Here is a 13,758-nt window from a genome sequence, read left to right on the forward strand (position 1 = left end):
CAGATTGCAGTGCTCAGAGAAAAGAATTGGGACTGCTTGTATGAACATAAAAAATTGACTTCTTAGACACCAATGCAAAGCTTCACATCAGTGCCCTTGAATTAAAACCACATTATGTATACATAAATACATGTTTTAAATTAAGAGTGTCTTGCAACAAAGTTGCATCAATTTGAGTCTTCAATAAAATACTGTTTTCAAATTCTCTCATTTAGAAGCAGATGTTTTAACCTAAGGTTTTCTGAGGTAGGGGATGAATAGACCCTGGTTCTGACTGAACTACAGTGATCCTCTGAAAATATAAAAGAATGTCTCTGCACAGTGATCATAAAAACACAGATCTCTTTCACCAAAAAATGCTCTTCTGCATTCCTGACACAACATTAAAGATATAATCTTATATAATATTAAAGAGCATAATAACATTATTATTATATTATTATATAATATTAATATTATACCATATTAAAGAATAATCTTCTTAAGACATCAAAGTCAGACAAACACGATTTTCAGAAGTACATTAAATAGTATTTATTGAGTTTGCAAGTTCAGGGGCAAAGCTATAATTTCTATCCCAGCTATTAATATACTGTGGCACAGAGCCCTCATTCTTTCATCCATTTAACAAATGAACAATAACATGGATCATAAAGAGGGGGGTTGAAAAACCAACCCTATACTCTCAGTTTTGACAAAATGAAACAAACTGAAGTCTTGTTGTCATTCACAAATGCACTTTCTTTTTTGATTAAACATACTATGTTTATATGGAAGAACAGACTTGTCGTCCTGATGTTTGGGAGAAGGTATGGGATGGGTAATCTGAAAAAAAGCAAAACTAGGTCAAAGACAGAACTTTCTCATATGATCACAATGAAATCTAGATGGCTAATGCAGACTTCAGACTGCAAAGAATTCCTCACAAGAGGTAAGTACACTTTCTTCTTAGGCAGCCTTTTTGTCTGAGACTGATTCTGCAGGTGCATATGGTTATCAAACCACCAAGGGCTTGACTGTAAAATCTCATGGTAGAGGATGTTTTAATTTTCACCATGGTGACCCTTCTGGATAGTAAAAAAAGGCATCACATAATATACAGAGAGATTCATATTTACAGAATAAATGGCAAGAGTGAATTAGATACAGTGACATTTATGTCCAGGCATTAACAAGCAAGATCCCTTGTGTAGATTCAAGGGATTTTTCACAATTCCTTTAAGCAAGTCCTTTTCTCCACACATGGGTTCTCCTGTTTTGCAAATGAGACCCAGCAGGATATCTCGCTATAAGAAACAGATGCTTGCTCTCCTTTAAACCATGGTCATGACCTTCAGAGAGGCAGGTTGGAATCTCCTTATCTTCTTCTTTAGTGCCTTTGAAGCTTTGATGCGACAGATTTTGGGCACTGGGGGAAGAGGCTTGGAAGAGGCCTGGGCAGCCCCCGATTGCCTGACTGAACCTTCAGGCCAAATGAGCTCACTTTCATCCCCCTCATCATAGTCAAGGGCAAGGCTGCTGCTGTTACTGCTGCCATCTGAATCACTTTCACTGGACTCACTGTCCCCAAAGCGGTTAGTTGTGAAATCACTGACCTCCCCTTCACTGGTCTCTGCGATGGTGGAGTGAAAGAGGGAGGCACACTCCGCAGAGTATTCAGAGTGGTCTGACTCACTTTTGGCATAATCTCCGTTGCGCTTACTCTTGGAGCGAGCCCTCATACTGACAGTGCGCAGTACACCAGCTCTCTTTGCTGGCAGCTTCGCTGCTTCCAGGCCAAAGCTATGAGACAGGCTTGCCAGGTGGGACTTGGCAGAGATCTCCACTGTGGACTGCCACTTGCGTTGCTTCTTCTTATTAACTGTGTCTATGCAAGCTGCTTCAAGGGAATACAGTGCACTGGCAGAGGCTCCATAGAGCTCTGGCCCGGATGGCATGGTGGGAAGTCTGACATGCACAGGGAACAGACTAGACTCTGAGCATGACCTGCCTGTAATGTCACCAGAGTACGAAGGTCTACGCACAAGGTTCTTCACACCTTGTAGTCTTTGGGGATGATTCCACTCAGCAGGCAACCTGGTGGCCCCATGGGACCCTCTGACCTTTTCCAAGCAGAAGGCTTGCTTCCCAGGTCGTAGTACCTTTTCACTGTTCCTCCTCTTTACCTTCACTGCCTTTGTTTTGGAATTGGCAAACTTTACCTGGACTTGGTGGGATTCTGCAGGGACGAACTGAGCATGAACAAACTCAGTTCGTGCCACTTGCTCATGACCCCCAGTGTTACCCAATTTGGCATTGCCACACCTTTTGAGGGGCAGCTTTCTGGGTAGGGCAGCTTTAGCATTCCAGGTATCTGGGCTGGAGTCATCCTGGCACAGCTGTGAGTAGGATGAACTGCACTCCACACTGCTATCTGTTGCTTCTGCCAGAGGAGAGCCCCTTGCTGCTGACTTGGCAGGATAACAACTACTCACAACTGATGGCTCTGTGTCAAGCCGAGTGGATGGCTGTTCTTCATTCACACAGTGCATGGTCTCCTGCTGCTTGGCACATTCCCCCTCTGGCACCTCTCTTGACAGCTTTCCTTCAGCTTTGTTACTTTCCAGAGAACTAGCCTGTTTTTCCAGCTGGCTACTGCTGCTGTTAATTTTCACTCCACCGGTGCTGGGGGTTATAATGAGTCTCTGGTGCATTGCAGCTGGCTGGCTCTTTGTTGAAACCCACTCACTGGCATCAGCCCTATTGTTTCCTTTGCATCTTGTCAGCTGCAGTAATCTATTGATGTAACCCCCTGGCTTGGCCTCAGTGGTTGGCCTAGTCCTAATCAAGCTGGGACCCATCACACTAGGCATAGGTTTGCTGGGAGGAACCTGGAAGTCTGATTCTGGAGATGTCCCCATCAGGGAGAAGAGGGGACTTTGTAAAGCCACTGCATGAAGGGGGCTTGGGTAAGGATACACATCAATGCCATTCTTGGAGACTAAGTCATTCTGGAATTTGGGGTCCACGCAGAGCATGTCTCCGTTATGGCACAGAGGCAACATGGATTTGGGATCCATCTCTTTCGGAAATCTAGCGTCTGCTGGAGTGAGTCTTTCCAAGTCACCTACAGGATGGATGAAAATAAACAACCTAATTAAATCACAATTACATTCAAACTGGCTCATGCTAAAAATGTTATTTCAGAGGGATGTGATGGCTTTTACTAAGATCAGTAGCATGAATAAAGAAAGTAATCTCAGTCTTCCGAGGTCACTGAATTACTTTAAAGCTTTTATTCACCTATGCATAACAGAGATTAGAATGCCTTTTAATGCCAATAATAAAACTCTCACCTTTGCACAAAATTTAAACCATGCTACTTGGATCAAAGTAGATCTGTGCACATATAAACATGTTCTAAAATGTTACACACTAACAGGAACCCAATCAAACAAAAATAAGGAATTATTTTTTTTTCTTAGCAGAGAAGCTGTGGAAGAATGAACTAAATAGCCTTTATTTTGACAGAGACAAAAATCTAAGGGTAACTGCTCAGGCCAGTGGGAAGCATAGTCCCCAGAGATGACATTTATGGCCACCAATTCAGATCTCTTCAATTCTGGACTACTGTCAAGGTTGCTGTATTTTACTTTTGACTGCTGCACCTTCATCTCAGAAGCATCTCCTCTGCGCAGAGAGGAGAGGCTGTGTTTTTGTGTGAAGAAAGGTTGTTCCATCCAGACACATCATCCAACAGAGCATTACAGTGCTGTGTTACCTCTGCGACCAAGAATACTGGAAACAGTGAGCTTGGATTTTTCTGTTCAACAACGCACACTTCAGTGCCAACAGATTCTCAGCTAACCCATTCCCTGGCTGCTTCATGCTAACATGAAATCCAACCATCAAATTAAACCACATAATTCACAACCAGTGGCTATATAGGTTCTGTGATAGGAACCTTTTGAAAGACTCCAAAATTAGGGGTTGTTTGCAATGTCCTACCTAAGGCACTCAGAGACCTGCTACAGCAAAGATTAGGAGCATAATTTCTCAAATAATCTAATTTCATAACGAAAATTCTTTAGGAAATTGTTGGCAGTGTGTAATGGTGCTCTCTTGTGCAAACAAACCAGGAAACTGTCAAAAGAAAGCTGAGCTTGTGGTGTCTGAGCAAGCTTGCTTGCCACTAAAAGAAATGGCAGTTGGTCTGTATCTGAAGTTACTTGTGAGGGCAAGCTAAGGAGCAGAAAAAAGAAATTTCTTCCTCTCTCCAAATGACGATTTTTTAAAGTACTATCTTGATTCGCTTCTTGCAATGTGGTCAACTTTGTAAGAATTGTTTCTTCAAGATTACACTCATGAATTATGTTTCTCACACTGAAGGAAGTAGTAAGAGGTTGTAGCCAGGAAGTGGGGAGATGATGGTGGAAAAAGAAAGGAGGTCTGAAGGAGGTCTGTAGCCTCTCTCCCACACCCTTACTCAATATCAGCTATTCCTTTTTTGGCTAGTCTGACTCTTACAGCCAAAAAAACATTAAGCCTCTAGGGTCTCAGCAAAATGTTGCGAGACAGGAAAACTTATGATAGAGCATAAAATCTGTAATCCGAACATGGAAGCCATGGATCATTAAGCTCATCCCCACCCTTTGACAAGCCTTGAGAAGACTTTGTTTTTATGCTATAATTTCTTCCATCTCCTCAGGTATGTGTGCACACAGAGGTGTTGCATCTGTTCCAAGCAAGCCAGAGGTAAATTAGCTCAGTCAAGTAACTGTGGGAATGATTCCAGAGTGACATGGTACTTGGAATGATTTTCCCTATGGCTTCCCTGTTTTTATAATGGAATTGTCACACATCTCACTGGATCACTGTAAGAACTGTACTAACAAAAGATTGCTTTGAGGCAATGGGAGAACCCAGAAAAAAAAGTGATATGATGTCACTTCACAGGTGGTAAACAAGAGGTGTGGACTGTTAGCAGGCTTGTCCTTTTTGTCTAAAGGTATAATGCAAATTCATGGTTGATCCACTATTAGGCTCATGACTGGTTTCTAGATAGACAATTAACTTCTGGCGTCTGTTGTCCCTAACTGTACATAATAAATTATGAAAAAGAGTTATTGTTTGAGTCCACATCAAGTTGCATAAATAGGGAATTTTGAGTTCACTTTACATCTTTCATACATTCCTCCACCTTCACACAAGGTATTTTCAATATTGCAAGTTTTCTGATTTCATGTGCAGGTCAATTAAAAAATGGATCTCAACATTCATTACAATTTTATCTCATACAAAAAAAGTTTTTTTCCATTTCTAAATGCATAGGCCTCATATTTGGTATTGTTTCATCTACATATTTGTTATTGTCTAATCCTTGTGCTTGGTTTTTTTTTTAAGTATCTGAGTATGGAGACAAGTGAAAGTTGGACAGGAAACAGTTTGGCTCTGTAGTTTTGATCAATTTTTATGCTGTGTATTGAAAAGTAGAGCTATATATTGATTAAATATTGGTATCCTGAAAGTAATATCTAGGGATCTGCCCTTCCCTTGACTGAAGTATCCAGTTCTGCCATCAATTACCTGTGGAAACTGGCCTTGGTCTGGACCTGGCAGGAGTTCCAGAAACATCTCTGCTAGCTGCAATCCGACATCCATCGCTTACATAGGTTCCCTGCTGTTGGAAGCTGGTGGCATGCACAGTAGTTTCATCTGCAGACTTGGGTCGGTAGTCAAACACACTGAGCCTTGCTTTAGGGTGTTGAGAACCGGGCAAGAGACTGGTGTGGGAGGAAGAGATGGATTCACTGTACACAGAGGTACAAGAATTGGAGAGTGAGCAAGAACCACCATCGCTCAGGTCATAGAATCCTGCAGAGTTAAAATAAATAGGATATTTCATACTTAAAACAACTAAACAGGCTCTGTAGAAACAAAATGCAGAGAATACAATAAATCTTCATTTACTATGTGCCACAAACCTAAATTTATGAACCTTTATTTGGGTAACATTAGCGGAGGTATACTCTAATTCAATCGACCTTTATTGGGCTTTTCCATACTTAGGTCCTGAGCCAGCTGGGCAGACAGATGCCTGCTTAGTTCTGAGGGTGGGATGGGGTGAAATGCAGCACCATCACGCCCAGTTCTTCACTGGAAAATGTCTTTGGGGACTATTATGCCACTGGTGTAAAATAGGGCCATCTTACAATGTTGCAACTTTTGTTACATACATAGAAGCACAGTTTGGATGGGAAAGCAGACTAAAACTAGACTGTAATCAGAGCTACCCAGTCTATGATAGCTGAGATTTCTAAGGGCAGAGAATGGAAGGTATCTTCCCTCTCCAGGTCTTGAGATCATTGCCAGTTAATTATGGAAGTATTAAAAAAGTCTCTGTGTACATTCAAGACAGAAATCTTTATTATTCCTCTCTATAACAGAAAAGGAAGCTGTTTCCTTTTGAACTATGTGCATGTGCCTAAGTGGATAACTCCTGAACTTAAACACACAACAGAAACTTGCACTTTTTACACCTCCTCTAAATATCTAAGTACTAGGCTGCCAATTTGTATGCTGTATTAAAAAAAAAAAATCTTTCCTTGTCTCACTGAAGACTTGAGGCTTTGCAAAATTCTGTTTGAAAAGAACTACTCTCTCTCATTGTCTCACATTAGATAACAGGAACTGGTTTTAACAGACACCGTAGCTATAAAGTCTGTAGTACAGCTCTCTCTGTGAATCAGACCAGAAACCTGATACCCAGTATTCTTCTGTCTATGAGTCTTTACTCAGCAAATATTTGGGGGGGGTGTGGGGTGTGTGTGTGTGTGTGTGTGTGTGTAGTTACTCAGTGTCTTTAGATAGAGTTGTTTTGCTTCTACATAAATTATCAAACATTAATTTGGCCAGAGCAGTGCAATAGTAATATTCAAAGCCTTTGTGAGGTTTAGAACCTTCCCAGATTCAAGTAGAGCACTGATACAGGTATTGCTCTCCTTCACCTCTTTTGAGTGCTCTAGCCACTTTGTCAATGGTCATTCTACACTGGACAAGGAAATTAATATGGAAATCTGATTACTGCTCCTTCCATGTTTGGCTACAGTGTTCATTTTAAAATAAAATTTAAAAAATCCAGAAAAAATACTGTTTGAGTGAATGAGTACTTTCCAACTAAATCAACTTGCAGGAGAATTCCCAGCAGGTCTGTGAGTTCACTCTGTGCCAGGTGACTACTCTCCACCTCAACCAAGGGACACCATTTCCGACCAAACAATACAGGGAGTTTTGCTTAGCAGCTGACACTCTTCAGTTCTCCTAGCACCACACCTCTGGGAATAAATAGCCAAATGCACATTTACCTGAGCTGGGCCGGCTGTCACTGTCCAAGTATTCACTGGAGGTCTTACTGACATCCAATTTCAGCTCACTTATTTGCTGGTCTAGCTGATCCAGGTGGCTCTTCAAGCCGACATCCTGTCTCCTCAAACGAGACTAAATCAAAATCAAGGAAAGAAGGAGGAAATGAAGAATAATAACAATTAGAATGTCAGCAACAATGCATGAATTCAGGCCACCTGTGCCAGACAGATTCTCATGAAGTGTTTGGTTTAGCTAGGAACTGTTGCAATTGGCTCTCTGTAATAAGACCGACATAACAGACAAGGACAAAACATTTTGTTTCTTGGTATATATCATTTTCTGCTTGGCTGAACATGTTCTCAAATCTTACCCTTTGGGATTTTTGTTAGAGATATGGCAGGAACTGTATCTCTAAAAGACAAGAGCAATCTTCTAACCAATTAACATTTTCCTATATGTACTGCACTCTGCCTCTGAGCAGAGGAGGAGATAAACACTGGATTGTCTGCCTGATGAAAGGAAACCGCCACATGTAGAGGTACCTTATTGCCACACAAAGTAAAGGCAGTGTACTCACTGCAGTAAAACCCTTGGCTTTGATGACATGTGTTTATACTTGAAAGGATACACTGCAAGAATTGTGACATCTATTTTACTGCAAGTTTTTCTTGCATGTCTTGTGGCTAGATATTTCCACATGTTTTATGCAAGAAGAAGGTAGCATTTGAATACTGATGGGAAAATTACTGTATTTAAAATAAATGGTGCCTCAAGTTTGTGAACAATCCCTCAGAAGCCAGCAACAATGTCTGTTGCCTACTGCAATCACTGACCAGGCTGATCTGAGGTAACAGCTCCCCCAGTTGCTCCCCCGGTATTTATGCCATCAGCTTGGAGAGGCAGATGGCCAGGTGTTAGGTGCCAGCCAAAGAACCACAGTTGGTTTCTGTCACAAACTTCTCACATAGCACTTGGCAAATTATCTAAAGCCCAGTCATTATTTAGGCAGCTTCTAATTCTATCTGACCTCACTATCCATCCTACAGTACTTTACAGAAAGGTGGTCTCTTGACGTTGGTTGTAAAGCTGTGCTCAAAGCCCTTGACGGTATGGGTTTCCACTCAGTAATCATAAGAAAAGCGTGTTTAAGATTCTTCTTTATGTGTACATTTCAGATTTAAAAATACAAGTGGCAGTTCTAGCAGAATTTCCAACCTCAAATATGAATAAAAAATAGGTGCCTTAAACCAGTTAAAGTATTTGCAAAATTAAGTGACATGTAGAAAATCAAAATCAGTATGTACACACTTGCAATGCCACTTTCCTTTTGTATGGATTATTCAGCTTTTAATATTTGTATTTTTAGGTTTCTCCATAGCTATAAATGCTAAAAGAAAAGAAAGGTAAGATCCTAAGGTAATCAGTAAATTGCTAGAACCTGTGCCATAAAAAAACCAGAAAAAAGACAGATATCCTGAGTTTCACAAAACAACTGTTAGGGCTGCTGATGCTGCCGAGAAGAAAAACTAAAAAGAAATTTCTAGCATGCTTTTACAGAGAACTGGAGGAACATGTAAGACACAATAAATAAACCTCCTTTTTGTTAGTGTCACACATCTAGAAAGGTTGACGCTTAAGAGGCTCCACATTGCTTCCTAGAAAAACCTATGGGGATTTTCCCTCTTCCTGTTTCATATAAACAAAAAAGAAGGAAATAATTGGATAATAAAGGAGATTTTTATCCCATCTGAATGACGAATGTATGGTCTACTCAGTAGTTCTTTATTTCCTGGCAAATAAGCAAAATCATGCCATGCCTTCTTCAATCCCACCTACTCAGGAAATCACAAAGTTTTATTTTCATGGCTGGAATTAATTGCTTAATGATTAATGTTTTGCCAGCCAATCCCTCAGTCTGTGGTTTCTGATTAATGACAGAGAGGCCACAAGGCTCTCAAGTATTCAAACATTATTTATTATACCTCCAGGTTCTGTCTGCGCTTTCATAGCATTTTAACCAACACACATGATTTACATCATGGTTTTTAACCCTTTTATGGTGTCTCATATCATTCGGTTTTCAACAGACACCATAGCTTTGATCTTTCAGTTAACTACTTCTGCACCCCAAGACAAGAAGCATGCTTACAACCATTTGGATAAGAATGACTTTTCCGGTGTGTTTGTTTGAGGCTGTTACTGCTCCAGCACCCACACTAAGCAGCACTCAAAACCACACTCTTTCTCAATTCACAACATGAATTTTACATGCGACAAAACCTTGCAGGTAAAACCATCTGTTTGCTTTGGGCAATGCAGCTGTGAAGACTTCTGTATACTGTGCAGTATGGAACCAAACTTTCCAAATCAACTTATACTATGAATATACTACAGTTCTGGGGAGCCAAGTCGGGCATATCACCATACCATACATTTTTCAGAAGGAAGAACTCCCTCTGAAAAGCAAGTTCCTTTACATCAACCCAAGCTGGCACCCCAAATTAGGCACCAAAATCCACTGGTTATATTTGACTATTTTTAACTAACAATTTGTTCGGTTCAAGGAGGGTTTTGACATTTGTTGGTTGTAGATTAGCATCTCATAATTCTATTAATCTGACTGTATTTTGGAATGCCCAAAAGATAGCATTCTTACCTAGTTTTGCCCATCTAAAAGTTAGTCACCTTTGGATCTTTTTGTAGCTAATGTTGCTCTGAGTTTCAGAGGAAAATTAATATCACCCATCCCAGACCCTTATTCTAAAGTGAGGTTAATTCCTTCTGGAAGCACCTCTTTCTCTGAAGTTGACAAAACTTGAAGTTAGTTTATTAAAAAAAATATCAAGACTCTGGTTTAAAGTATGTTTTCTATGGGCAAATGCAGGGTACTGAGTGTTTTTTTTTCTCTTCAGTATAATGTGTCCTTCTCATATATTTAAAACATCATAAATCACCTGAAAGCTTGCAAAACAAAATCATCGGATTCAAATCACATAGAAAAAGATTCATACATATGTTGTCTGAGGAAAGAACTGAGAAAATACTGGATGTTGCAGCCTTTGATATCCATCTACTTGGACAGTGATCACAGATTTCTCTCTTTGCATTGGCCCGAATTTGCATCTCTTCTTTCTCTTCTACATCACCATGATGCTCTTTGGCTAAGAGAAGTTTAGCACCTTTGAGATGTCTTAACAGGGGGCAGCATAACTTAACTCTGCTCCTCTTCTACAGAGTTGACCCTGAAGTAGTAATTTGCAGCTGCCAGAAGAGACCCTGGCCACCAAAAAGGGCCACTGGCTGGGGCAACAAAGAACATGACTTTTAGGGGCAGCAGACTGCCTACAGCAGAGTGCTAGAAAGATCAGCTGCTGTCTCTGGTAAATGCTGTTGCGGAAAAGACTGGGATTCTGGAATGGCATCTACACATGGTCCCTATGGCATTTGATGGCTTTGCTCAACTCACTACTGGGACTTGAGTCCTTAGGAGTACTGCTTCTGCTCTTCTGTTTCTCACCCTACCATTTTAGGAGAAGCCTGGCCTCATTTTTTATCTGCCTTCTTTCCATCGTTGAGATGTCCTGAGCCAGCTCCAGCTGACACAGCTTCCCCATTTTGTGTTGCAGGGACCAAACTTTTTATGAATTAAATCACGACCATGCTAAGGCCCAGGGCTACAGCCCTCCTTGAAACTTGGATCAAGATATGCTGCAAGGCAAAGCTACATTTACATTGTTAATGAGTTTCTCAATCTGAAAGCTTATAGAGCAAGAGCAATCACATACTCTACCCTCCCTGGGCCAACAACAACAACTATGAAGACATAACACTCCTTAAGCAATGCTGTGCTTTGCATTTTCTGTTGTTTTCACTTTTAACTCAAATTTCTGCAATCATGAACAGAATTTTCATGGGTTTTGAGTACAATACACTGCTCATGAATCACTGAGAAAGTGTTCAGCCTGTAGTTGCTGAGATCCTAGGATCTGTGGACTACTTCTAACGGAACTGTGAAAAGCTGGTTTTCAACTGGGATTACTTTGCTATTAGGCAGCTTTGAGGTATGCACCTCTACTCAAAAATATATCTGCAATTTGCAGGAGGAAAAAAGCAATAAAGGTAACAAGTATGTCTGAACAGTACAATCTGAAAAGCTTCCTGAGCCATAGGTGAATTAGAAGAGCTTTGTATCACTACTTTAAGCATTCTCACAACTGTATTTTTGCTGAAGAACCTGTCCCTGGATTTATGTAGTTCTGAGTCATCCTTCTCAAGCTTTATGAACACTTCCCTCCCAGACACCCCAAGAGACACGTTTCTCATAATTGCAGTGGCACCTACTGGCGAAAACCATTCCACTCCGGAGGTGTACAGAGTTACTCTTGTCCACCCGACTCCCACATTTCTAAGGGGAGCAATGAAAGGCGGTTTTTATCTTCCATTCTAATGGCTAGTCTCACCCACGTCCTTAGAAAGCCTTTTAAGATGTCAGTACAGTCCGGAAAAAGCTAAGTGTCTGTTTTAATATTCTATTTGAAAAATATATAAACAAATGAGTAACTAAAGCACAACAACTCGCATGAAAAAAGTACAGTCACTATGGTCAGTGGTCATTGGGTTATCCCAGTAGTCCCAGACAGGCAATAAATACCTTCAATTCTTTTGTTTAAATTAAAAAAAAAAAAAGAAAAACAAACAAAAAAAGAAAAGAAAAATAGAGCCATTACTTACAATTATCAGTGGCAGGTAACCAAGTGGCTGGCTATCCACTTTTCCTGTATCTTCTTAATCAAGATATGCCTGCTGCTGTGTTTTCACCCAGTGGTGGCTAGGTTTCCCTCAAGGTTAAATCCAGTTTTATTCCGAGATGCTGCCTGATAAACCTGCCTATGGGGAGCTAACAACCGTACTGTTTTCACACCTGATTGGTAACTGATGGCCAAGCCTTGCACTAGTACAGGGAGGGAAAGGATTCTAAATTAAGTCTGAGTTTACTGAAGTGTGTAATTGCCCATACTAGAGATTAAAGCTCTTTATCCTTTAGATTGTTGTCTCACCTATGAAACTCTTTTCGGCTGCAATTCAGAATTATATTTATAGTTTCACAAAAAAAGCTGTGCCAGCGGCCAGTGTAACACTCTCAATAGAAAGCATGGCATTCAGTCATTCTTCACTTTTGATCACGCGATCTGTGGAAAGAATTAAAGTGCTCCTGGTTCACGAAGCCTTTCCTGGCAGATCGACTCCTACGGGCGCACCACCCCACGGGCACGCATAGATGCACACACACAGGTGCAGGGTCATAGGTGTGCAAGCACACGCCCACCCAAGCCCCTGAACTCTTAGCCTGTGCATGTGTATCTCACTCCGTGTGCCTTTTGATCTCCTATGCGAACGGCTGTTGCCATTGAGAGCTGAGCGCTGTATTACTGAAGTTAATCATCGCCTACTCCTCGGCTCCAGTGAATGAGCGGTGCCGGGTTAACAACTCCCCAACGCCCTTTCTGGCACGGAGCCCGCTACCAGCATTGCCCGTGTCGGGCCGCCGCGGTGAGTCCCGCCTGAGGAAAGGAAGAGTCCGTCTCTATAGCGGGGGTCTCCCTGCGACAGCGCCTCGGGTCCGCACTTGGCCGCAGCGGGGAGACGCGGCCCGCGGGGAGAGAGCAGCGCAGGGTCCGCGCTGCAGCGCCCTGCCCGCTCCCGGTCCCGTCCCGAGGTATCTGGCAGCCCAGTGGCGCTCCCCTCCACCCGCCTCAGCATCGCGGCTGGACTGGCAGAGCCGGGCAGCGGGGCGTCCCGTGCCGTGCCTTACCAGCTGCTCCTTCAGGGCCGAAAGGGTGGCCTCCAGGCGGTGCTCCTTGCTGCGGGCGGATAGGGGCTGCTCTCCTCCGCCCGCCGCCGGCCGTTGCGGCATGGCCAGGGCGGCCCGCACGAGCTCCCGCTGCTTTTCCCGAAGCACCTGGAGCTCCTGGAGGCCGGCCAGGGCCGCCTGCAGCCTCTCGCCCACCCGGCCGCGATCCCAGCCGCCCGACCGCGGAGTGCCCAGCAGCATCGTCAGCGCTGGGCCGCGGCACCGGCCATGGCACTGGGGCGGTGGGGAGGCGGCGGGGCTGCTCCCGCCCCGGGCCGTGCCTGCGGCGAGGTCCGCCCGCCCCGCTCCGCCGCTGGCACCGGAGAGAGTGAAGACAGGGCTGCAGCGGCTTCTGCGGTTTTGGAGAAGAGGTGGGGACAGGGGAGGGAGAGGGAGGGCGGGAGCGAAAGGAAGAGGCTGCGGCTCCAGTCAGTGGCGGAGCCACCTCTCGGATGGATTCGCGGGGAGTGGAGCCAGTGCCGGGCGCTTCCCCCACCACGGCGCAGGGGGCAGCTCCTGCCTGCCCCGGTCCCTGCCTGTGCCCGGAGGCTGCTCTCGCTTCG

The 13,758-nt window shown here is 43.2% G+C and overlaps 1 protein-coding gene across 1 annotated transcript; it reads right to left on the reverse strand.

The window, feature by feature from the left end:
* Window positions 1-515: 515 nt before the first annotated feature.
* On the reverse strand, window positions 516-13,547 carry DACT2 (dishevelled binding antagonist of beta catenin 2). Its single transcript, XM_071547965.1, has 4 exons — window positions 13,157-13,547; window positions 7,344-7,476; window positions 5,566-5,853; window positions 516-3,106 (listed from the first exon to the last, which is right to left on the reverse strand). Exons 1-4 carry the CDS (start codon window positions 13,394-13,396, stop codon window positions 1,314-1,316), a joined length of 2,454 nt encoding a protein of 817 aa, XP_071404066.1. The 5' UTR covers window positions 13,397-13,547; the 3' UTR covers window positions 516-1,313.
* Window positions 13,548-13,758: the final 211 nt, after the last annotated feature.

This window comes from Pithys albifrons, chromosome 2 (genome assembly GCF_047495875.1).
Source record: "Pithys albifrons albifrons isolate INPA30051 chromosome 2, PitAlb_v1, whole genome shotgun sequence".
Classification (NCBI taxonomy): domain Eukaryota; kingdom Metazoa; phylum Chordata; class Aves; order Passeriformes; family Thamnophilidae; genus Pithys; species Pithys albifrons.

Excerpts from the sequence above, each read along its gene's own strand:
- DACT2 (XM_071547965.1), bottom strand. The coding sequence starts at position 13,396 with ATGCTGCTGGGCACTCCGCGGTCGGGCGGCTGGGATCGCGGCCGGGTG. Across the intron at positions 7,477-13,156 it reads CGGCCCTGAAGGAGCAGCTG|TCTCGTTTGAGGAGACAGGA; the intron begins GTAAGGCACGGC and ends ATTTTGATTTAG. Across the intron at positions 3,107-5,565 it reads ACCAAGGCCAGTTTCCACAG|GTGACTTGGAAAGACTCACT; the intron begins GTAATTGATGGC and ends TCCATCCTGTAG.